This window comes from Callospermophilus lateralis, chromosome 12, assembly GCF_048772815.1.
Source record: "Callospermophilus lateralis isolate mCalLat2 chromosome 12, mCalLat2.hap1, whole genome shotgun sequence".
Taxonomy (NCBI): Eukaryota; Metazoa; Chordata; class Mammalia; order Rodentia; family Sciuridae; genus Callospermophilus; species Callospermophilus lateralis.
Genome location: NC_135316.1, coordinates 70,044,736 through 70,070,748, shown reverse-complemented (window position 1 = coordinate 70,070,748; position 26,013 = coordinate 70,044,736). Strand labels below are relative to the sequence as shown.

The following is a 26,013-nucleotide window of genomic DNA, read 5'->3' as shown; positions in this document are numbered from 1 at the left end:
TGGCATTCATGAAGCCCTGGGTTTGATTATCAGCACTGTAAACATCTCCCTTTTTTAGGCAAGAGACTATTGTGATAATATAACAGTGATGGATACCTATGTCCAAACCCACAGAATGTACAAAACCAAGAGTGAACCCTAATGTCAGCTATCGACTTTGGTTACTAATGATATGTCAATGTAGGTTCATCAGTTCTGACAAATATACCCCTCTAGTGTGGGATGCTGATAATGGGGGATGCAGAGGACAAAAGGGAATTTCTGTACCTTCCACTCAGTTTTGCTATGGACCTAAAAAATGAAGTCTACTAAGAAAAAAATTTCCCCATTTTACCCATTCTGGTGTTTCCATAAACCACTGTTTAATCCAAATATTAAGACAGGCACCTAGAGAATATTTTTAAGTAAAAAAATTAATGAACCAAGTTCACATTCATTCACTGGTTATTTTCCGCCAACTGGGTATCCTTGCCTGGTCCACAGTGGATCAAGGAGCCCAGTCCTGCTTCTAGCAACACCCAATGTTGGAAGATAGGTTGAGGGGACTTGATAATTCACAATGGTGACCTCAGTCATATTAGTGTTTTAAATGTCCAGGCTGCTGACTTGCCAAACCAGCCACAGGATCAAGTTCACTGGCCTCTACTGAGCTGCAGGACATTTCATACAATGGTGGGGGCAGGGATGTTCCACGCAGGTACCAGGCACTAAGCAAGATGATCCCTCAACTTCTCCAGCAGAGAGAAATGTCCTTAGACACGGTTTCTTCCCCAGCCTTTTGGACTTTGTTTAAATGTTTCTAATTATCTGAAATAATCACAAACTGTTTTGTTATTATATATTACTCTAATTTATTAAATAAATGAAACAAGATTTACACTACATATTCCAACAACATTTAAATAAAGAGCTTGACATATAGATACTTGTGACGTGTATACTCTTTGAATAATGAATACTATTTCTAGCACATGAATAAATATGAAGAACAGGAGCCATTTTTTATATGACAGATCAGCAACATTTAGCATCAATTACACAAATCCATAAGCTTACAAAAACATTTTCTTCAACTTGGTTATAAAAACTAGAAATTCTTTTGCCATTCGTAAGCAACATCCAAGGGGTGGGGACTATGATCATCCCCTGAAAATAAGGGGATCAAGCCTCCCAGTTCCTTAAGTTGTTTCGTGGTTAGATGCTTCCACAATCGCATTAACTTTCATAATTAAGAAAGAGAAGACTGAAAAAAAAAAAGCAGGTTAGGATCCTGTTCTATAAGGCACTTAATAAATCTATGCTACATTTTTGTCTTATACATGAGGTTTCAATTTCCTTTCACCTGGTAGGGACACATATAATTTGAATAAATGTATAATAATGACAAATTGTCCGACATTCACTCTATATGGTTTTCAAAACAACTTGTTTCCATTTTAGAAATTTTACGTGCTTTAAAAAATAAAACGTTTTCAACATTAAACAAAGAGTGGTTTGAGAAAAGTAATCTTTTCAACTCAAAGGTGAAAGTCTCTCTACAGAAGTTTCTCACATTAATGGAATGTCCGCTAAGGAGAAAAAAATCTCTGATAAGATACATTCAGCGCCTGCAAACAGTTCAGGGTCCTCTGCTGCCATCTAGTGAAGCCAGGGGCATGTGGCCTTTCATCTTGGTCTAGGTAGTCAATACCTACAAACCATCAATGACCTTTTTTCTTTCCTTTTTTTTTTTTTTTTTTTTCTTAAATGACTTTTACTTTTGAAAATAAAATTCTGTTTCCAAAATGTTTTCCAATAAAGACGACAAGGTGAAAATGGCTTGGAGGAAAATTGCCTGATCCTTCAAGAAAACTCATATTCCTTCTCTTCCAAGGAGGAAGGAGTCCTGGGGCTAGACAAACTGGGAATCTCTCTGGCACATTCTGTAGAAATAGCCTGCCCTGGAGCCCAGGTTAGAATTTAATATGGTTCTTAAAGGTTGAACCAGAAAGGATCCAACCCCCTTTCTTAGAAAATTCTTGGGGCTCTGAGGGACACCTTTGTTTTGAAAATACAGTGAAGACAAGAAGGAAGGAAAATGATTTACTACAGCACTAAAAAAAGAAAAAAGGAAAATATCATGTACCTTTTATTGGAAATGAGATAAACAGGTACCCTAAAGAAACTATTTTGGGCTGGGGATATGGATTCTCCATGCATGAAATGTCTTCTTTAGCTGTCTTTGAGGTCCTGGGTTCAATCCCCAGCATCACAAAAAAAAAAAAAAAAAATCTAAAAAATTTCAAGCAAGTATTTTCCATTCACACTTAACTAGGAAGTCCAAGGCAGGAAACGTTTTAACAAACATGACACAAACTAAAAGTAAAAGCTAGAAATTGAAAAAATCAACTCAGTTCACTAGCAACATTCTGTTAAGATAAACCTTCATTTATATGTTCTTCTTTTAACAAAGGGCTTCACTCATTATTACTGTGAGAAGCCCATGGTAATATGACTTTCTTCGCATCCGCAGACTGTTTAGAGATTATAGCTTCAACATGATGTAAACATACTTCACTTTAGGCCACATAGCAACACCTGCTCTTTTTTCTTCATTTGACCCCAACATCATTAGATGTCATTATTCCCATTTTCTAGATTGGGAAGTCATAAATTTTGCCAAAAATCACAGAGAAAATTACTCACATTATCTAAAACAGGAGGCAAGCACTTGAAAACATCTCCCACCCACAGACCTTGTAACCTTGGAAGTCAACACAGCACTGGTATTAATACACTGTAACAATTCCTCACAAAGGTCAAGTCTTCAATGATTTAAAAATCACTTATTATAAGTGAAAGATCCAGAAAAGATAGGAGATTATAGCGCAGTGCAATATCCCAAGGATCTATTTCCTGCACTGTCTATTCCTGGGGTTAACAAGTCCAGGTCTCCATGCATGAAATGTCTTCAGCTGCCAAGAAGCAAAAGCTCCCAGCACTTCAGGAACAATAACACTGTCTTGGAGGCTCCACTGCATCATTTCCATGAGCTGTTTTAAAGCAGCAGACATCTGCAGCTATAAGCTGAGAGGCAGCAGAAGCTGCTCTCCCTGAAGAAAACAGTCCATGGTACCTGATTTTCTTGCAAAATTTCTTTGTGTATTATCTTTGAAGTTGAAGGGCACTTCAATGGTAAGGACTAGTGTTTGGATGTTACAATTTAGGCCATTAAACACGGATGAAGAGCATCCGATGCCAACAGCAGCAGTCTGGACCACCCCAGCCTTCTTCATCTGTTGCTGCCATCCCAGAATCTGTGATGAGCTGAGCAGTGAGAAGCAGAGTGAAATACAGGAAGCTCTACCATTGCAGAAGTTAGCATTTTCAGACAGATGTCTCGTGTAGCCCTCACTTGTCACAAGTCCAATTTCTTCAGCTGTTCATATGTCACAAAGAACTGTAGTGATGGGTTAAGGCTGCCAAAAAAATGTCATCTTACCAATTTCAATTAGTATAAACAGACTTATAACTCGCACACCTGCTAATAAATATGTACAGGCAGACCTGTGCCCAGGCATGATTAAATACGAGGTTCTACAGCCTTAACCATCTCCCCAAAAGCCTGCCCAGAAGGTCAGCATGGAACAGAAAGTCACTGCCGAGGACTGAGATCTGCAAATCCCCCGGTCTCAGCCTCTTCTGGAAAGACACCCACACGGATTATCTTTTGTCATTTTGTATGTGATTATGCAATTTTGATTAGTATGAAGGCTTTCTGGAACAGTAAACTTCTGTTAGCAATCCCTGGGAAGCTCTCCTCTGGGTTTCTTCTACGCAGCCTTTCTTGTGAGGAAGGAGCAGATAAAAAGAATTAAGAGAAGGGCAAAATCCAACCCTTCTGTTTCTTCATTCTGCCTTTTCACCTCTATTCACGTTTAGACATGTGATATTCCCAATAATCTCATGTGTGAGTCAATGAAGAAAACTCAGAGGTGAAATGTTTAGATTATGAGGGTTGCAATCTAATTGGTAGATTGATCCACTGATACAAATTAACTGGGTAGTAACTGCAGGCAGATAGGGTGTAGCTGGAGGAGATAGGCCAATAGGGGCATGCCCTTGGGGTTTATATTTTGTCTCTGGTAAGTAGAGCTCGCTTGCTATTTCCTTGTTGCCCCCTACTGAGTTGCTTGACTCTGCCATGACCTTCTGCCTCCTCTTGTGCCCAGAGCAATGGAGTAGCAATCTATGGACCAAAACCTCTGAAACTATGAGCCCCAAATAAACTTTCTTTCTACTATGTTGTTCCTGTCAGGTCTTTTGGTCATAGTGATAAGAAAGTCAAATAAAACACACTCCTTTTCTGCCTCCTACTTTGGCAAAAAGGAATAGTGTAGACCAGCCAAACAATTCCAGAGTTGATTTCTGTTATCTCCAGGTGGCCTCGGCAATCAGCATTTTTAGACCCTGTTGCCAACCATTTCCTTCTCCAGAGCAGTTAGATACAAACTCAATCCTTGTCTCTCTCTGAAATCATAAATGCGCTTAGATTCTAGAGCAGAATCTGATGAGAAATTTTACTAATCTAATTACCTTTTAATAACACCATTATTAAACTAAGACCATAGTATCTAGCTGAGACTTGAGTAAAAACTAACTGTAAAAAAGAAACTGAGTTATTTCTTAGAATGAGAGGAACTCAAAAAGGGTAAGAAACCAATTCCAAATTATAATTGATAATGACAGTTTACATGAGCAATATTCTTTGGCTCTATCTTTTTTCAGATCTATTACGACATAAAAGGATACAATGATATTCCAAGGACCAAGTCTCAACCAATTTGGCCAAAACCCTTTATATAGAGCAAAAAAACCTTCATTCTTCCACGTCTGTTAAAAACAAAAGAAAAGAAAAATGGAGTTAACTTCCAACTTTCCAATCATGTCAAATGCATTAATAGTGTTTGCAGTCATCCAACACACACACACACACACACACACATGATATTGATGGACCTTTGTTTTATTCATTTATTTAAATGTGGTGCTGAGGATCTAACCCAGTGCCTCACACATGCTAGGCAAGTGCTCTACCACTGAGCCACAACTCCAGCCCCTATCTAATTTCTTAAAAATTAAATCCTAGGGCTGAGGGTGTGGTTCAGGGTAAAGCACTTGCATAGCATGTGGGAGGTCCTGGGTTTGATCCCCAGCTCCACAAAAAATTAAATCCTATGTGGAAGGACTGTTATAATTTTTGCCCTGTCCCTATAAAGGCTTTTGCCTAGGCCAAATGACCCCACACAAAGGGCTGAATAAACCCTACACAAAGCAAATAGTAGAAAGATCATGCCAAAGAATGGGACCCACAAAAGTAGTCCTTAATCATTGGCTGCTGCCAAGTGAATGGAAAGACAGATGAAAACTTTCACATACTCATAAACAGGAGGCCCAGTTATTTAAGCTGAGAATTATAGTAAGATTGATGTACTGCTTTGAGAGAGATGTCTGGACAAGGAATAGTCATTCCAGTTTGACTTCTATGTGTTAGACACATAAGAAGAAGGTATATTTTGGAAGGAGACACAAAAATACCTTTTTTATTACTCTTCATAGCAGAGTGGAGGCATATAAAAAATGAGCATTTCAAATATCTGTTTAGATTTTATAATAGTTTACCTCCGTGTAGCAAAAGTGAAGTGCCATATGTATATCTAAGGCCTATAGAGTATCAATCATCTTAGTTTTAATAGCTGCCAAAATTTAGTTACTTCAATATATTTGTGTGTGTGTGTGTGTGTGTGTGTGTGTGTATAGCACACACACACAAAAATTCTCAATCCTGCACAAACATTCATTCATTCTCACCTGCAACAAGCAATCCAGGGTACCCCTGTAGCCAGAGCATCCGCCATCTCTAATAACTCTCTGATTCATCATACGGGTTCTTACAACATCAACAGGGTTTGAGGCCAGGGCCCCCACCAGACCACAGGTGAAGCTTGAGCTATGAAGATTTAATTGGAAAAAAAAGTCCCCAAAAGTTAGCCACCACTCAGCACACATCAATACCATCAAAGAAGGAAACAACCTCCTCCCAAAAGTGAAGAGACATGTAATGACATGAAATATATCAAATATAAGGTCCATATCTAGAAAGCTAGACAAACTTCCTTAAATACCAGCACTGATTTTATTGGCTTTTAAATTCCAGCCACAGCTAAGAGTAATCTGAGGTTCTGCAAAGTCAAAGAATCATAGAAACATGAAGGAACATACTCCAAGGATGAACTATTTCATCTATTTACCTGTAAGTGGCATCAGAGTAATTCTAGCCATATTATATTCATATTATTCATGAAAATGAAAAAACAAGCTCTCCTTACTGGAACAACTACCAGGGGTCTTAGGTTCTGCTAGACTTCCACTCTCACAAGACTACCACAGACCACATTAGGTATTATTCGATTTAACTGTGTTTAACCTAAAGCTGCCTCTGTACATGACTAACTGAAACCTACCTGCAAACAAACACGCAAATTAATGTGACAGTCTACTAGTAACAAGTAACCAAGTCTCAGTCAAACATTCAGTCAATCATAAGCTGAAAGCTGCCAAAACGTGTCCAAATAGGGTCAATGCAGTCAATCAGGCTATTTCTATACAGGCAATCCTCAATTTATGATGGTGTTGTGTTCCAATAAACCCATCATTAATTGGAAATATAAATTATAAGTAAAAAATGCATTTAATATACCTAACCTGCTGAACATCATAGCTTAGCCTAGCCTACTTTAAACATGTTTAGAACACTTATATTAACCTGCACTTGGGGAAAAACTGTCTAATTAAAAGCCTCCTCTATAATAAAGGGTTGAATATCTCATATAATTTACTGAATTCTATACTCAAAGTGAAAAAGAGAATGGTTGTATGGGAACACTTTCTTCCCATTGTGAAGTTGAAAAAGACTAAATGAAACCATTTGTATCCCATTTCCATTTCTCTGACTATAAATGTTGCCTGCACACGTTGTGAATCAGAGCTCTCTGAACCACTTTTGGTCATGAGTGTGATACCTGGTTCATGAATCTTTTTCCTGCTCAAGAACTATGTTGAAGGTTTACTTGTCCGAGGTGTTTCTTTCAAGAGAATCAATTACTCACAGAAGGTTTCTAAACCTCAGCACTAATCACACTTTGGATGAGGTCATTCTTTGTTATGGAGGCTGTCGGTTGGCTGCCTAGGGAAGCTCTTATCCACCAGAGGTCAGCAGTGTCCTCCCTAGTGGTCACAGTCAGATCAGTCTCCATGCTTTGCCAAAAGTCCCTGTCAGGGCAGTCACCCCTGCTACTTTAAGTATTAAATAATCTATAATATGTTTATATAACATGATAATCTGAAGCTATTAAAAATAAATTAAATCTGAAAGAACTGACATGGAAAGATGTGTGCAATTTATTGTTAAGTTTTAAAAAGCATATACAAATGGCTGGAGGTAAAGTTCAGTGGTAGAGCACTTGCCTGGCACACTCAAGGCCCTGGGTTTGATCCCAGTAATGAAGTACATGTAACATACACACACAGGTACATATGAAACTGTTAACAATAGCTGCCTATGTATAGGGATAAGAACTTATACTCTATCCTGTTTGACTTCTGTGCTACATATTTTCAAATGTGAAAATATAATACTTTTATAATAAACTTTCTCTAAAGTGTCTATAAATTTATATTAAATTGTCACCCTAAATTGCATACCTAAAATATTAATTTAAAAAAAACCCATAAACATACAGGAAGTGGGTATACACAGTGTCTCCCATCAGGCCTGAGAGAATCAGATGCTTCTTGGTGATGTCATAGACTGGCAGCTCCACACCAACAACAATAGCAGCCCTTTGAGCCGTAAGGGACACACCCTGTGTAAAAATAATAATAAGATGATTTGGATAGCCCTCCATAGAATGCAAACGCGCAAAGTTCTATTCCACAAACTATAACCACTTTTCATGTGTTCCTCCTGTGGACCAACAGACTGAAAAGACCACAAAGAAAGCACTCCAAAGCTCTAAGGTCTAATTCTGACTCTGGCACCATCTGCACAATTTTGGGCCAGACCTTAGCCAGGACAAGTCACCTCTCAGAGCCTGAAGTCTCCTTGTCATACTGAGAGATCATACTATGTGATATTTAGGGTCTCTTCTATGAACAGACAAGTCTTTAGATTTCTAGCAAACAGCACTCCACACCAGCACTTGCCTAATACCCAGACTTCACTTCAGGACCTTGAAACTATGTTGCGCCAGTAGAACTCAAACCTAGATACCTTCTCCATAAGGATTTAAACAACAAAAAGAAAACACATGCTCAACTTTCACAAAACTTCTTACACATGAATTATTCAAAAGGTATTTTAAAATCATGATACATTCTTTACATTTCCATTTTACAGATAAGGAAATAAATAAGGAAGATCATATCTTCGAGGGCAGAAGACACCACTCTTCCGTTATTCCTTTATGCCACTTGGGTTAAAATAAAATGATGGAAAAATGGCAAATTTTAAAAAGGAAAAATGGTAAGAACTAAGTCAGCTGGATCTGTTCTTTAAGCTTACCTTCCACAGTCCTCTCGTCCCTTCCTGCTGGTAAATGTTAATGAAGTTGCCTATCATTCCACCTTGAATATTACTGTTTTGTGCTTGCATTCGTATCTAGAGATGATTTTAAAGACCAATAAGTGAAGGAAAATTGCACATTCTCCCCACCACCACCCTTGTATGCCTCTGAAAATCATTCAATTTCATGCTTGATAACCTTAGAAAAAACTGTAATATAAATTATTACTGTAATGTAGCTTAAAATATTCTCAATAGACTAAAAACATACAATGATTGGTTCTTGGGAACTCTGGAATCTCCAAAAGGCACCAAGGAGAGTCCAGGAGGTCCTACATACAGCATTTCATTAAGTCTCAAAAAATTAAATTTTTAAAAGTCTTTGGGAAGGACAGAAAATAGCATATTTCCCTGTAGGTGACTAAGCAGGAAAGAAAGTGATGGCAAAGCTAATATAATTAATAAGAGTTATCCAGTACACTTAGCTGCATGAAGCACAGGCAAGCATGGGTCTTAAAATGCTCCAAGTCACTACTATTTCCAACCCGCTGAACGAAAAGGTATGCAGGCAAGCTGGCCACATGACTACCACATGATACTGTTAGACTCTGTTACACTTGAACTTACTAGTGAACTTCAAAAGGCCATGTGATCCACATGACCAAGATTCCACCAAAATATCATGTTTGATGTAGCTCTTTGCCTTCTTTAAAATGAAAAGGATTTCAACTAAAAAAGTGGTTGCTCATATTTGTTTAGGGAACAAGCACATTACCACCAGCTTCTAAAAGAAATGGTTAACTGCCACACTAACATGGCAAAATAACCCAAAATACAGGAACTGCTTTTCTCCTAAGTCCTGAGGTATGTTTAATAAATAAAGATATCCTGCTCTAGCTCTCTTACCCCAAACAGAAGGTAAAAGAGCCTTGTATTTTTTCTTCACACATGCTGTACCTTCACTATAGCACATGTACCTAACATGTGGTATGCTCAACAAGCTGCATATAGCTTTGATGCTTCTTAGAATCTTCAATTAGATTGAAGTCTCTGAGAGCAGGAACCTTTTCTTAGTCATTTGAGATGCTAAGCATGTAGTCTTTGTTAAATAGAATACTTATTAAATGTGGGGATAGGAGAAAGAATAACTCAAGGGGGTTCAGAAAATAATGCATGCCTGTTTTTTTTTAATGTTTTAAATATTTATTTTTTAGTTATAGGTGGACACAGTATCTTTATTTTATTTTATGTGGTGCTGAGGATCGAACCCAGTGCCTCATGCATGCTAGGAGAACACTCTACCTCTGAGCCACAACCCCAGCCCCACTTTTTAAAATATTTTTTTAGTTGCAAATGGACACAATGTCTTTATTTATTTATTTATTTATTTATTTATTTATTTATTTTTATGTGTGCTAAGGATCAAACCCTGGAACTGCCTTTCCTCACACATGCAAGGTAAGCGCTCCACCACTGAGCTATAGCCGCAGACCCCCTGGTTTTTATTTAATTACTTATGCCCTTGCTTATTCCAAAAAAGGATTTAAGGGTGCTTATGGGAGACCAACCTTGCAAGTGACTGAGTTAACTCCCCTGCTGGGCGATGTGACATCAGGCACCCATGCTGCTAGACTGCCCCACTCTTTGAGGGTTGGAGTGACTGTGTCTTCCTACAGCCCCATGGGTGCTCACCTGTTCCTTTGTAATATAACCCCTTGCCCTGTTTAGGATAGAATCTTCCATGGAAGTGCCTTGTATGTGTCCTACCCAGGTGTCAGTCAACCTGCTGACAGTGGACATCATGAAGATACTCAGCCCCCTGAAACCTGACCCCTTGCCTCATTTGAATAGCTTCACCTCAATAAAAGGGGTTAGCACGTGCTCTCTCTCTCTCTCTTCCTGCAGACCCTTAAGGTCAGAGGAGCCGTCACAGCCCCAAAGAAAAAGATATGTGTGTCTCTTGTGTGGTTATTTTGCGCAGCCCAGTTAGCCCAGTTCAACTGGAGTAACCCCTGAGCCTTTTAGTAGCAAGAACAGAAACCGGCAGGTGCTGTGTCCCTAGTTGTTATGGTTTAGATGTGAGGTGTTCCCCGAAAGCTCATGTGTGAGACAATGAAAGAAAGCTCATAGGTAAAATAACTGGGTTATGAAAGTCTTGGCCTAATCAGTGCATTAATCCAAGTGATGGATTAACTGGGTGGTAACTGTAGATAGGAAGGGTGTGGCTAGAAGAGGAGGGACACTGGGGGGAAGGGGGAGCTAATGCCTTTGAGGCTTATATTTTGTTCCTGATAAGCAGAACTCTTTCAGCTTCCTGTTGCCATGTCCTAGGCTACTCTCCTCTGCCATACTCATCTGCCATGATTTTCTGCCTCAGTTTGAGCCCAGAGCTACAGAGTCAGCTGTCTACTGATTGAGACCTCTGAAATTGTGAACCCCAAATTAACTTTCCTATGTTGTTCTCGTCAGGTATTTGGGTCACACTGACAAAAAAAACTGAACTAAAATACTAGTTTCTCAATAAGGTTATCTAATATGTTACATCTAATTACAGTAAGTAAATATCCTATATTTCTTAAAACAAATTAAAAGGTAAGAAAATGCATTTAGAAGTAGTTATTAATGAGCAGCTTGTATTTGTAACCCTTTTTTTTTTTTTTTGTACTGGGGATTGAATCCAGGGATGCTCTACCACTGAGCTAAGTCCCAAGCCCTTTTTATTTTTTTATTTTGATATAGGGTCTCATTTAGTTGCTGAGGCTGGTCTGGAACTTGTGATCCTCCTGTCTCACTCTCCCCAGTCGCTGGGATTACAGGCCTGTGCCACCACACCAGGTTAGCCTATCTATTGTTAATAAACCAATAAGACAAGGAAGATTTTTCTATGAAAAAAGAAATCAAATGCATCTATTCAAGCTTAAAATTTTTTCTTGCTCAGTCACCAAGATCCTTGTCTCCAAAATGAGCTCTATTTTTGAGCACATCTCTATCAGTGGGAAATGCACTTAGTGGATATTTAGTCTTTATAACCTTTACAGTATAAATGGATTTGCATATACACAGAATTTTATATTGACAGATTTTCATTATCTAAATTCTGTTGTTCTCAGTAAGAAAATATAGAATGTTCCTCTCAGATGTAACTAGCACTGCTTACTTTCAAAACATCCGTTGGATTAGCAATGGCTGAGGATATGACACCAGAGAGAATTCCACATATGACATTGATCAGTAGGGTTTCATCTGTAAACAAAGGCATAGTATTTGACTTTCCATATATACAGAATTCTTCCTGTCCATAACCCAAATAAGTGACTTATTCACCTTAAGATAAATTTATCCTTTATGAATCAACTCATTTTCAAAGGAATTCTGCTAGCTAACTCTTAGTATCTGAAAAATAAATTTGAATGATCATACAAAGTGAGTTACTATCTACCAATTCAATTTTGTGTGTAAAGTCAGACCATCATAATTAAGATGAGCTATATCTGTTAGAAGAACAAAAAAAGGACACATTCCTATGAGGTAACATGGAGCTTTCTTAGGCACAGACAGTTTTAAAAGCACATCATGTGTATTTAGTTTGAAATATGCCAAAGTATTTTCAAAGCGTTTCACCACTCTCATACAAGTGACTGGTGCTCATTCCATTGGGGGGGGGGGTGGAGAGAGAGAGAGAAGAGAGAATTCTGAGGATTAAAACAAAGTTATGGACCCAATCAGACATGGAGTATTGGAACTCAAGAGCTCTTAATGCTAAGAACTGTATTCAATGCTGTCCTGAAAAAAATGGGTGATAATTCATATGTTTTTTTAAATTTTAAGCTAGATTAAATGGTAACAACATACCGTAGTCTAGGCATTTTGGAAATGAGGACAACTAATTAAAACGTTTATAGAGATGGTTCCTTGTAAGTATTGCTCCTCTCAATTCAGCTGGTGCCTGACTTGAAATAGCACAATTCTTTTAGACTTTACACTCAGACTTTTCCTTAGTCATAGTAAAGTCAAACAGAAAAATTCTTTCCAAAACCACTTGAATAAAAAGATCAAAAACCCTATCTGCTGGTGGACCCCAGGTGGAAAACAGATTCCCCACTCACCTTCTGGGCGTTCAACAAACAATCTCTTCAAGCTCTGGTAAGTGCCTATCTTGATGGTGCCATAGGAAGCCTGGCGTAGCATGGCGGGGGCAATCCTGCCAAACCAACAGGCAAGGGGTCACTTGACATCCTCAGGGAGAACCATGCAGAGACACACTCAAACTACACCAAAATGGATTTCTTAAAAGCCAAGATCCAACAAAAATACAAGTTGGTTCAGTAAAATTTGTGCCAATTTCCAGTTAGTTCATCAAGTAGAGGCTTGGCCCCTCATATTTAACCTCAATGAAAATTATAAGTGGAGATCATTTGCCCATTTGTATGAAAATGAAAGAGCTTTCCTGTTCCTTCATTTAAACTATCCAAGTAAATTCTGTTTCATGAAAGAACTGACTGAGTAGGACCTTGGCTCATTCACTCTCTCACCCAGCACCTTCAGAACACTGTTCATTAAATACTGAACAGTGTTTAAATAGTGAAATGCAACTCAGCCATACTATATCATGATGGCAAAAGAACTAGATAATTCAGAAAGATAAGGAAAAGTACTATTCTTTCAAAGTGTGAAAAAGAATACCAAGAGGCTATTGAATATAGGAAAAACACAATTTCACCAAAACATATACTATATAAAATATGTATTTAGAAAACACCATTGAAATTAAAACTGAAAAGTCTACCATGCTAATTCATCTTCAAATATACCTCGAATCTTTACTTTTTCTTGATGAACACTTAGTCATAGGTCTATCTGTTTGAAATGGTCAACAGTGAAAAATAAACACACAAAAATTTACTCACCCTGAATACAGAGCCTTCAGCCCTTCTTCTCTCCCTATTCTCACCAATGCATGCAACATTCCTCGATACCTAATTTCTTTAAAGTTGGCGTCATTTGTCTGGCCTTGAATCTGAAGCCGTGTCTTGGTTAAATCAATGGGGAATGTGCCTTGAAATGTTAAAGAAAGAAATAGTTCACTTAATAAAAAGAAATTCCACTAAATAAAGTATCCATGGTGATATATTACTAAGGAAGCATTCAGACTATAATATGAAGTCAGAAACATTAAGAAATGGGAGATATTTTGTAATCTTCTATTTAAAAAAAAATAAGAAACCAAAAGATTAGCATAACTAAAAAATACACAAATGGGGCTGTGGTTGTGGCTCAGTGGCAGAGCACTTTCCTCAAACGTATGAGGCTCTGGATTCAATCCTCAGCACCACATAAAAAAAAATAAACAAATAAATAAAATAAAGGTATTGTGTCCATTTACAACTAAAAAAGAAAACAATTACACAAAAAATACATAAATGTATTTTTATTCACACCTCATCTTACTCTACAAAGGGTCTGAGGAGATTGCATTGCTATAGAAAGTAAATAGAATTACTATTACAAGCAAGAAATGCACTTAAAAATCAAAGTGACTATTCTGTATGTATGTAAAAAACTAACATTGAGTTAGTTTGTAAAAAACTAACATTAGTTAGTTTTTTTCAATGTGACTGAAAAGAGGTTCAAAAAAAGTTCATTTTCTAAAGGAATCTTTACTTAGGAAGCAGTATTTTATAGTCTAAAATTAAATCTAATAACATAGGTAAATATGTTTCACATAGTATCTAACAGCTAATCCAAACATATAAAACCCATTCTTCAAACAGTAACTTTGACTCACTGAATCAAGATTAATTCATTCAGTACAAGGAAACATTCACTGAAATTCATCAATTAATTCATTGAAAGCCCCCCAGCAAAGAGACCCAGGAAACTGGGTTGGGGGTTAACATGTCTTCTAAGGCAACTGAGTAAATGAAGCGTCCAGCCCAGCACTAGTCACACAAAAGGCCTCAATCCATGTGCTGAATGACTAATTCTAGAGAATAAACCAACAGAATCAGATGTGGAACTCAAATGATGAAGTCACTGATACACAACTAGGAAGTGACTGAATGAAGTCGATCTAATAAATCAATCTCCTCAGGGAAGACCCTTGAACTTCCCAAACCTCTTTACTGCCAAATGGGTTAACTGTGAAAAAGTAGGGGAAAGGGCGAGGAAAACAGAAACAAACAAACGCAATCCAAACAGGATTCTCGTAAAACTTCTGTCTGGCTGGCAGGCTCAACTTTGTCCCCACTGAACTCTGAACCCTAAACTGCTAATAAATAGCCAAAATGACTTATCTGTCTTTAAAATAAATTAAAAGGAGGCATTTTTAAATTCTGGGATTAATGTTTCCTAAGTTCACGTTCTGCCCTTGAGCAACATTCACATCAAACAACAAATGGCAATTAAAACTCCATCCCAACGCAGTAGGCAAGGTGACTTGGGGACCTGCGCTCCTTACCACATTCAGCTGTGATGGAGGCCAGACCTCCGTAGACAAATGGCTTCCAGTTAAGGGCTGACATTCTCGCTGTCCCTTTTCCTTTAACTTACACAAACTGGGTTTTTCCTGGGCACAAAAGAAAGAGGATGCAATGTTGTAACTTCTCACACAGACAACTTCTTTTCTTTCCTGGGTTTTATTTGGAACTATCAGGGCTATCACCACCCTACCCTGCAGAACAATCCCAGGGCGAGCCTCACCTTAATAAAGCAAAGCACCCCTGTGTCCTAAGCTCCAAAACAGCAATTTCTAATCTCACTTCATCAGTGGTCTTAATTTTTTTTGGGGGGGGGGGGATTGAATCAAGGGCCCACCAACTGAGCTATATCCCCAGCCCAAGTGGCCTTAATTTTTACTCCAGCCTCAAGAAGTCATCTGCCAGGCTAATATCTCAATGTGTGCTTATGAATCCATTGCAGGGCAGGGGAGACTGTTTTCTGAGTAGTCTATTTTATCTTCATGCAATAAATATTTGCTATTCAACTGCCACTGTCTTAGCCAGTCCCTAAAGGGAGGCATCACATCCCTCAGGTGCCCTGGAGCAGAAAAGTGTTGCAAACCTGTGTCATATGGTAAAATGATAATTACTTAAAAATCACCACTATCTACTTTTTTAAAAAGAAAATTATATATATTTTTTTAGTTGATGATGGACATTTATTTTATTCATTTATTTGTACATGGTGCTGAGAATTGAACCCAATGCCTCACACATGCTAGGCAAGTGTTCTACCACTGAGCCACAACCCCAGCCCACCATCATCTACTTCAAATGTACACTCAGTAAACGCCAGCTCAGTTCTCTTGGCTACATGATGTTACTAGCTGGGAGGCAGCTTGGCATGAAGGAAAGAGGCAGACCTGGGTCAGGGCCACATTCCTATTTGTAGGGAAGTTTCTGTTAACCTCTCAATCTATGTATTTTCTTTAGCAACCACCACCATCACAATAGCCAAAACAATTAAAGGTAGAGCATATACATTTATTCACCAAGATGAATCAAATGCCAGCTATAGGCCAACTTTGGGATTAAATATTATATGTATGTGAAAGATACTCAACAACTTTCTTCCCTTTATATGTCCCCACTCAATGTGGTATACACTCACATGCCACAGCCCAGCTCCTGCACATCTGTGGTATGTACAACAGTTGTTATGTGATCTGAGTTGGAAACAAAGGCCTTGTGCCCATTAACAGGAAACACAAGTTAATACATAGGAGTGTATATACTATCAACTATAACTTTTATCAGTTTAAAGTAAAATTTCTAATTTATTACAGTCATTATTGGTGGTAATATGTCCAAAGTTTTTATTTTGCATGTGTTTAGGAATTTCCCAAGTCCACATGTCCCAGAAGCCTACCCCAAGTCACTACTATCTAGAATGTCAGTTCTCAGCAGAGCCAAGATCAGGGTCACACACCTGATTTACAAAGAGGACCCTATATAAATCTAATAATAGTAATTCCTCATTTAGGAATATTTAAAAAATCAGAGTTACAAATGAGTAAGGTGGAAGGCTCCTAAGCATAGAACCTGAAGGTCATCATGCTTTTATATATTTTCATGTTAAAGATTGAGCTCTGCCCCACCAAATTCCTCTAATCTCCCTATTATCCTTGAAAACACTTAATACCTGCACTTAACTAATTCTTAGCTTCACTAATATAATAATTAACATTATAAGTTATATACTCTAAGAACACATTAATAATAAATCTAATGATTCATTTTTTTATCTTCAACTTATTTTTGGGTTTGCTAATTGCCAAGTTAAAAAGCAAAACATGGATTACATAACATTGGCATATGAAATACCATAACTAACAAAATGTCTTATGTAAATGATTTCAGTGAATCACCCCAAAGAGCTTGGGGTAGGAAAACAAATATACCATTCTCACACACAGGCTGTAAAACCCAGTTGGACCAAGTTGCTCTCAGCCTAATCCTCTCAGCAGGTGGGGGCAGAACTGGCCTGACAACCCAGTGTCCAGACTCCAGATGCAGCATTCTTTCTGCTACAGCCAGAGTTTCTTAATAGGACAGCCACCTAGGCCTCACCTACTGAACCAGGATCACAGGAACACAGCCCAAGGATCTGTGTTGCTACTGAAAAATCAGCAAACTAACTAAATGATGGCAAATTATACCATGGGACATGGCGATCATTTAAATTCCTGTTTTAAGGAATTAATTTTTCAATGAAGACGTTATAATTGATTGTCATTTTCACTCACCTTGTTTACAAATGAGTTTTTTCCACATGAATATACACACACACACACACACACACACACTACAGCCTCCAAAAATTTATGGGAAGTGAGATTATAACTGATCTTTAACTTTAAAAAATTTACCATATAACTTCATACCATCTCACTAATTAATTTCTAATTTCTGCCACTACCTTTCTTTTTTTTAAAGAGAGAGAGAGAGAATTTTTTAATATTTATTTTTTAGGTTTTTTTCGGTGGACACAACATCTTTTATTTTTATGTGGTGCTGAGGATCAAAGAACCCAGCACCCCGTACATGCCACACAAGCGTGTTACCACTTGAGCCACATCCCCAGCCCTCTGCCACTACTTTTAAGCTACTTTTTCCTGTCAGATTTTTTTTTAATTTAAATAATTTTTATTAGTTTATTGTTGTTTTACTTTCTTTTTTTCTGTCAGTTTATTTTTATTTTTTTATTTTTAGTTGGACATAATACCTTTATTTATTTATATGTGGTGCTGAGGATCGAACCCAGTGCCTCATTTGTGCTAGGCAAGCGCTCTACCACTGAACTATAGCCCCAGCCCCTCCTCTGTCCGTTTTGATATTAAGTTTTTAGTCAGATTATAACCCAAAGGGTCTGGGTTAATACTTATGCAAATACTCAACTAAAGTCATTGTGCAATTGCCTCTTTGCCATTTTGAATCACTAGGGATGGATCACATCTCATTAGTTTTCAGAAGTACTGCCAAAATAAAACATCTTCCAATATGGGTGTCCACTCCTGTGTCGGCATCCCTGGTTAAATTATAAGAAAGTTCTTTCTATTCAATTACATTGTGTTTCAAAGCTATCTAGTAAGAGGTTAAAAACAACTTTCTGGCTCTTTTCTTTTCCTAAGAAAAAGAAGATTAAATCCCTAAGATTAAATCACTAAGCAGTTAAAACCACTGAGAAGTCCCAAGTTAATGTTTGCTGAAAAGAAAGAATAATTTGGCTTAGATAAGAACCAGAGAGCCTCAGGAGGTCGACAAACATCCAAACAAAATAGGTCCCCGTTAAGGTTAGAATTAGTCACCTGTGTCTGATGACCTGTACTGGCCATAGCAGTTATCTTGAGCTGGATCTCTGTTCAGTAAACTAACTCATTTCTTTGTTTATGAGCACTCTTTGGAGATCCTTAACTTCCAATAAGTTTGAAAAAAATTCCAACTGTATCTACTAAAACATTTGATAGTCAGATCTTTGAATCCAGTCAAAACAGTCAGAAATGGATGTGTCCTTAGCAGCATCTCAGCCCAAGACCCTGGGAAGGGATTATAACTTTGCAGAAATCTAGGGTTAGGCAGTGTTTGTAGATCACTTCCCATTATGCTCCCTTTGGGTCATACTCTGTAGGACAGACTAAAACCCATTATGCTGCATTATGAACTCAATACTAACAACAGCTGTCATTATTAAACACCTGATGTCAGGCATTGCTACACATTGTTCACACGAAGGATTTAACTGAATCCTCACAACCCCATGAGGTATCACAGGTATCATTATCCACGTTTCACAACTGAAGCAACACAACCTCTGAAAAGAAAAGTAACTTTCCTCACTCAGAGATACAGGGTATTCAAACTATATGTGCCTCTGAAGATAGTGTGATCTTTCTGCCATGTACTACTTTGCAGCAAAACACTAACTTCCAAAGGCTGTAAAATACTGGGATCTGAGGGTATGGCTCAGCCGTATAGCACTTGCCTAGTATGTACAAAGCCCAGGATTCAATCCCCAGCACTCCCCAACACACACACACACACACACACACACACACACACACACACACACGAAGATGTGTTTATATACATCTTGGTGGGAGGGAAGGGAATTCTACACATTCAGAATAAATGTAGGATTTTTCTGCACGGAAGATAGAAAACCTCTGATTTTTAAAAAAGTGTTTGCTGAATGGAACTGGTCATACAAATTTAAAAATTCCAAAGATTCTTCCTACACTTAAGATACATGCTAAGTTATCCATCCTCTCTGACGATATTTTCTCTTACATGACTACTTAATATTTATTTTTATTTATTTTCCCATGACCTTATTTGTATAGGTGTAAGGAGTGGTAATTAAATATAGCTGTACTTCTGAAATGCTTTTCAAGTTTCTCTAATTAATTCTTGATAAATCCTTTCAATTTCACTTGTATTTCCTTTTCCATCTGTAGTTTTAAGCTGTAATCAGTTTCTAAACTTCTGGGCTCTCAAAGATCTTTGTTCCCTGCTGGACAGCCTTTTCATGAACTTTTCCCTTTTCCTATTCTTTTTAAAAGTGCAAAACGAAAAATAAGCTCAACACAGTTTACCAAACGTGGAGTTAAAAGGAATCTTGGAAATTCCACCTCATTTCCCATGAATTAACTAAGCCCAAGGTCACAAGGATTGGCAGTAGCAAAGCCAGGACTAAAATTCATGCCTGTCAACTTTCTTACTGCATAAATAGAGATGAATGTAGAATCCGCAGGACAGTTTCAACACTGTTTTGCTCTTCTTGGGCAGAACAATACTACTGATCATTGCGATTGCTTTATATAAAATTACACCTGGAAAGACTTTAAAACCCAGAGCTACCTTAACTTTCTGATCAAATTCATTCGACCGGTTTTTGCAAGTATGAACCAACCTGGCTGATTCCACGAGCAAGTTAAAGAGTAGAGTGTTCTTTCTCAGCCCTCGAAGCCGGCCGGGCTGGGGCTCTACAGTCTGAAGGAGCCCACCAGGGGAAGAGACGCACCGGCAGGAGGAGCTAACTGCTCCACCAATGGCGCAAACGCTGAAATGCCAGAATTGGTTTCACGCTTGCATCCCAATGACTGGAGAACAGGAATCACTCCACACCAACAACACAACCCTCCCGATCCACGGCAGCAGTAGCCGGGCAGCGGATCCTGCCTCCGAACCCTAGAACACCCGCAGACCTGAGCACGCCCAGTTGCGTCAGCTCTCAGGAGATCAGGGCCCCAAGGATACCTCCAGTCCTCGGTTCCTGGGCACCACGCTGTAAAGAGGACGTAAGCGAAGAGAAGCGGCCCAAGAACTTAACCAGAGAACCACGGCCTCCCACCACCTCCAACGTAGGCTCGCACGCCGCCTGATAGGGCGGTGCCGCAGAAGGTGGAGAAAAGGCTGCGGAGCCCTGGGGCTGGTCTAGGAGCCAGCGCACAGCCCCGCCCCGGCCACGCCCCCGCCTCTGGCTCCCATTGGTCGCTGCCGGCACCAGCCCCGCCCAGGACGCAGGCTGCCCGCGTGCCGGGTGTGGAGGGGCGGGGGCGGGGCCCGGAGTTGCACCCCGATCTCCCCCTCCCGGCTCCGCGGCAAGCTGCCCCAGATGCTAGGACAGCTCACGTTCACCCTCACATCTCGATTTCGCAGGGAAAGAGAAACCGGGAAGCTGCTAGATCCGCGGAAAGGAAGCCTTCTCAGGGGTAGTTTCCGGTCTGTGGGAACCTCCACTGTTGGAAGGAAGTAAATTTGCATTTATTTTTATACCCCAGCTTTTTAGTTTAAAAATCTACGAACCGACCGAAAAATGGAAAGAACCGTACTATGAAAAGAATGCTCTTTACCCAGAGTCATCAGAATGCTAACATTTTTCAACATTTGCGTTCTCACTGTATATTTTCCCACTGAACCAGTGGAAAGTTGACATCATGTAACAAGACATTAAATATATTTTCAATCATATCAGATGTACCATTCATGTTTAAATTTCCTCTCCTGTCCCAAAATTTCTCTCTCTCTCTCTCTCTCTCTCTCTCTCTCTCTCTCTCACACACACACACACACACACACACACACACACACACAGTTCAGGATCTACGGAGAATTAGATTGATGCAGTTAATTTCATATCCCTAAACTCAGTCTGGAACAATACTCTCATTTTTTTTTTTTTTATTCTTTATAGCTTTCACATATTTGAAGTCCAGGTCAATTGCAGACTACATCACTTCTGGATTTATGGAATTGTTTCCTCATGATTAAATTCAGGTTAAATATTTTAGTGAGAAAAGTAGGAGTAATGGTGTGTACTTCCCACTGCTTCACTTCAGGAGGCCCACAGTGTTCCTCTGACATCATTATACACCATGTCAAGTCCAACCCCTTTGCTCAAGGTTGCTTCTATCTGTCAACAAAGCTATCTGCTGCATTTGTATTAATATCTGAAGGGATAGGCTGAACCCCAGTGAATATTTGTCCCCATTTTCTGACTCCAAATGCAGCATTCCAAATGCAGCCTGAGGCTCTACACTGTCATAAAGGAATGAGAACATTTTGAAAATAAAAAAATAAAAAAAAAAACAAAGAGATTGTGATGATTAAAGAGATTCTATTACTTTTAATTAAGGAGCACAATCAAAAATGTACTGCTGATAGGATGTGTCTTCTAAACAATAAAAATGTGCTTAATTTCAGACAGAACCTTAAAATTTTCAGAAGTTGAAGTCATTCTACAGAACAATAATTTATTCCAACAAATAATATACAAAGATAGCATGCATGTGATTTTTTCCAACTTTTTTATAAAGGTGAAATTCATAAACCTCTTTGAAGTGAACCACTGAGTGGCATAGGGCATTCACAATGTTGTACAACTAAATGACTTCAGTATACACCTATGAACATTATATCCATTGTAATATGGTGGCTTTCCAACTCTTACCATTTTTTCTACATTTTTAGCTGACATTCCAATCTTAAAAAAAAAAAAAAAAAATGAAAGAAGGAGTTCTCCCTTTCCCATCCTCTTGCCCTTTCACACTTTCCCTCTTCTTCTTCTTTGTTTTTGAGAAATGGTGTGGACTCCTGGATTCTTTTTATGTTCAGTCCTTACAATCAAATGCCATTATTATTTGTTGGTGCTCAAATTGCCCACATTTGACCAGTAGAAGCCCCCTGGCCTGGTTCCTATGTCTTTCAAATGTCTGAAAATCTTTGAGCTCTTCTTTGCTTTCTAGCAAGAGATCTACCAGTTCTCCTTAAATTTCCTTGTATTGTGCACTTTTAGTTTTATATTTAAAATTTTAGGGTTTTGTGAGCCCTAAAGTTCTTTTTATACTTCACTACAATGAACAATACAAGCCTTTACCCAGATACATATATATGTGTGTATATATAGGTCTATAATTTTTTTTTTTTTTTTTTGAGATTGGGTCTCATTATGTTGCCTAGGCTGGACTTAACTTTTGGGCTCAAGTAATCCTCCTGCCTCAGTCTGCCAAGAAGCTGGGGCTATAGGTACACATGACTACCACTGGCTCCCCAGATCCCAGATCCCAGGTGTATGTGTGTGTGTGTAAAACATCATGTAACAAGACATTAAATATTAAATATATGTATATATACATTTTATTTTTTTTTTAGTTATACATGGACACAATATCTTTGTTTATTTTTATGTGGTGCTGAGGATTGAACCCAGTGCCTCACATGTGCGAGGCAAGCGCTCTGCCACTGAGCCACAACCCCAACCCTCAGGTATGTCCCCACCCCCTCTCTACTTCCTCCTTTCCATGTTTGTATCTTCCATCTCCTCCAGTAAAAATCCTGGTTCCCATCAGCATCAACAAATTTACTCATTTGTTCTATTCTACAATTTACACAAAACTTACTCACCAGTACCACCAGCAGCAACAAATCTTCTAGGTTTAAGATTTCTTTGCTGTTCGTTTTTGTCTTTATAATATATCATTTTAAATCATTCAGTTAGTGTATTGTATTCTGAAATTGCTTGAATTATTTATATGCTTTTTAATATGGCTATTTTATCAACTTATGTTTTCATTTTTATTTGTGTCAATTTTAGAATTTTGTTTTTTCATCTTCTTAATTTTATTTTTTGAATGTATAAAACACTCATATAGATTAAAACAAAATCTTATAAAGTTATACTCTGAGAAATCTTACTCCTATTCCCATTCCCTGAGCTCCCTTCCTATTCACCCCTATCAGAAACTATCCACAATCAGTAACCATCAGTTATGGTTTGAATATGAGGTGTCCCCAAAAATCTCACATGTGAGACAATATAGAAATGTTCAAAGATGAGATGAGTAGATTATGAGAGCTGTAACCTCATCACTGGGGTTGACCCATTTGATAGATCAATAATTTGAAAGAGCTATTGTGCCAGGTGGTAACTATAGGCAAGTAGGGTGTGGCTGGAGGAAGTAGGTTATCTAGGGGCATACCCTTGGGGATTATATTTTGTCCCTGGTGTGTGTGTCTGTCCCCACACCCTCTCTTTCTGCCTCCTGGCTGAGCAGAGCAGTGGTCCTCCACAAGCCTTGTACCATGATGTTCTGCCTTACATTGGGCCCAGAGCAATGAAACTGTCTGATCATAAACTGAACCTCTGAGACAGCGAGCCCAAAATAAACTTGTCCTCCTCTAATTTGTTCTTGTCAGGCATTTTGGTCACAGCGATGTAAAGATGACCAACACACCATCTCCTATCAGTTACCAACCACCATTAGTTTATAGATTGTCTCCCCAAAATTGAGAGAAAAAAAAATGTGTGTGTGTGTGTGTGTGTGTGTGTGTGTGTGTGTGTGTATGAGAGAGAGAGAGAGAGAGAGAGAGAGAGAGAGAGAACCCGAGTGGGAGGGAGGAGGGAGATTGCTATATAACAAATCACTCCAAACTTGGTTAAAACAGTAAACCTATATTATCTCACAGTTTCTGCAGGTCAGAGATCCAGGAGCCACTTGGGTGGCTCCACATTTCTCATAGACAACAGTCAAGGTGTCCCTTGGGGGTGCAGTCATTACAGGCTTAACCTAGGGAGGATCCATTGCCAAGTTCACTCAACCTGGCTGCTGGCAGGCCTCAGAAGATCCTCTTTCAAGCTTATTAGTGGCTGTTGGCAGGGCTCAGGTCTTCTCTGGCTACTGGCTGATGTAATAGTTTCCTGTGGCTGCTATCACAAATTAACCATAAACTTAAAAAGATCAGAATTTATTCTCTCACAGTTTTAAAGGCTCAAGGCCAGAAGTCAATATTTCAGGAATGGCCACATTCTCTCTGAAGACTCAAGGGGGAAACTCCTCTTTGTCAATCTCCTGGCACTTCATTTTCTTGCATCATGAAACTTTCCATAAAATTACAACACAGCAACTTGCCTCACCCTAGAAAGAAAGACTTCAAGACAGGCATGATGGCATGTAATCCCAGGAACTCGGGAGACTGAGGCAAGAGGATTGCAAGTGCAATCCTGGGCAACTTAGAGATATGCTGTCTCGAATTGAAAAAAGGTCTGGAGACATACTGCAGCTGTAGAGCACCCCTGGGTTCCATCCTCAGTGACCCCACCACACACAGGCACACACAGAGAGCCTTCAAGACAGAAATCACAGTCATTTAGTGAGAATACTGTAGTGACATCTTATTATTTCTGTTGCGTTTACTAGGAGTAAGTCAATAAGTTCACCTCACATTCAAGTGGGAAGGAATTATATTCAAGAATGAAGTACAGGAGATAGGAACCTTTGGATGCCATGTTAGCGGCCATATGACACAATACATGTCACCTGGAGAGGGCTCCCTGGCTGTATCACAACATGATGATGGCATCACATGGTTAGGTTATATGGTGGAAGCTCAGGAAAGAGAGCTCACATGGCAAGAAAGAAAGCAAGAGAGAGCAAGCTGAGAAGGCCAAACTCACTTTCCAGCAATCCATTCTCCCAGGAATTAATCTAGTCTCATGAGACCCAACCATTCTTGGAGACAGCATTAATTTCGCCTGGCACATGTGAGGCACGGAGTTCAATCCTCAGCTCCACATAAAAATAAAATAAAGGTATTGTGTCCACCTACAACTAAAAATTAAATGTTTAAAAAAAAGAATATTGGGAGGAGGAAATTTTCCTCCTCAATTCTCAGAATGAGAATTCAGTGCAGCCAACATCTTGATTTCAGTTTTGTGGTACCCTGAGTATACAATCTAATCATGCCAAGTAAGACTTCTGATCTGCAGACTTGTGAGCTAATAAATGGATGTGATTTTAAACTGCTAAATTTCTAGTAACTCATTAAGCAGTAATCAAAAACTAATATAGATGGCCTGTAGGTTGTTTGCAATATAATGGCATAATGAACAAGCATATATGTAAGTGTGTGTATAAATGTATACACATACATATACACACATATACACACAATAAAGCTATACCTCCTCGAATAAAAACAATGCATGTATGTATGTGTGTGTATGTGTGTGTGTGTGTATATATATACACACACACACATACATACATATATGTGAAAATATACATACATATTGTTTTTATTGGAGGAGGTACAGCTCAGGATAAATTGCTGGGAGTGGGATTGCTAGGTCAGAATAAACACATAAGCAAAAACTTTTAACTATGGATGCATAGTGCTACTCTCCAGGAATACATTCATTGGTTCATTTAAGCCAAAGAAGTTTTAGCTCCATTTTTCAGACGAGGGAAGAGAAGAATTAGGTGGTAACTGGCCTATGCCATGGCCAGGGCCTGGAGCCATCTCTCTCCCTTGTTCCTTTCTACTGTTTCTCTAGCTTAGATTTTAGGTTGGGCTAAGAGCCCCTTTTCCTGCTCTCCAACTTGAGCTCTAGGTGAATCCCTGTGTTTTTGTCCACAC

The 26,013-nt window shown here is 38.8% G+C and overlaps 1 protein-coding gene across 4 annotated transcripts; it reads right to left on the bottom strand.

Moving 5' to 3' along the window:
- Window positions 1–893: 893 nt before the first annotated feature.
- Slc25a30 (solute carrier family 25 member 30) lies at window positions 894–20,511 on the bottom strand. Of its 4 annotated transcripts, none has more exons than XM_076872035.1 (10): window positions 20,356–20,511; window positions 15,060–15,167; window positions 13,510–13,657; window positions 12,709–12,803; window positions 11,760–11,845; window positions 8,603–8,698; window positions 7,780–7,904; window positions 5,851–5,989; window positions 4,792–4,872; window positions 894–3,439 (listed from the first exon to the last, which is right to left on the bottom strand). In XM_076872035.1, the coding sequence occupies exons 2-10, from the start codon at window positions 15,121–15,123 to the stop codon at window positions 3,398–3,400; spliced, it is 876 nt and encodes a 291-aa protein (XP_076728150.1). In that variant the 5' UTR covers window positions 15,124–15,167; window positions 20,356–20,511; the 3' UTR covers window positions 894–3,397. The 4 variants fall into 4 exon arrangements, with proteins under 4 accessions (XP_076728150.1, XP_076728151.1, XP_076728153.1 ...); XM_076872036.1 differs by lacking the exon at window positions 20,356–20,511 and adding an exon at window positions 20,009–20,213; XM_076872038.1 differs by lacking the exon at window positions 15,060–15,167.
- Between the last annotated feature and the right edge of the window lie 5,502 nt (window positions 20,512–26,013).

Bases quoted from the DNA above. Each gene is read 5' to 3' on its own strand.
- Slc25a30 (XM_076872035.1), bottom strand. From the start codon at position 15,123: ATGTCAGCCCTTAACTGGAAGCCATTTGTCTACGGAGGTCTGGCCTCC. The intron at 11,846-12,708 runs GTGAGTGGGGAA...CTTTGTTTACAG, and splicing joins GTTTGTTGAACGCCCAGAAG to ATGAAACCCTACTGATCAAT. The intron at 4,873-5,850 runs GTGAGAATGAAT...TGTTTTTAACAG, and splicing joins CCCTGGATTGCTTGTTGCAG to ACGTGGAAGAATGAAGGTTT.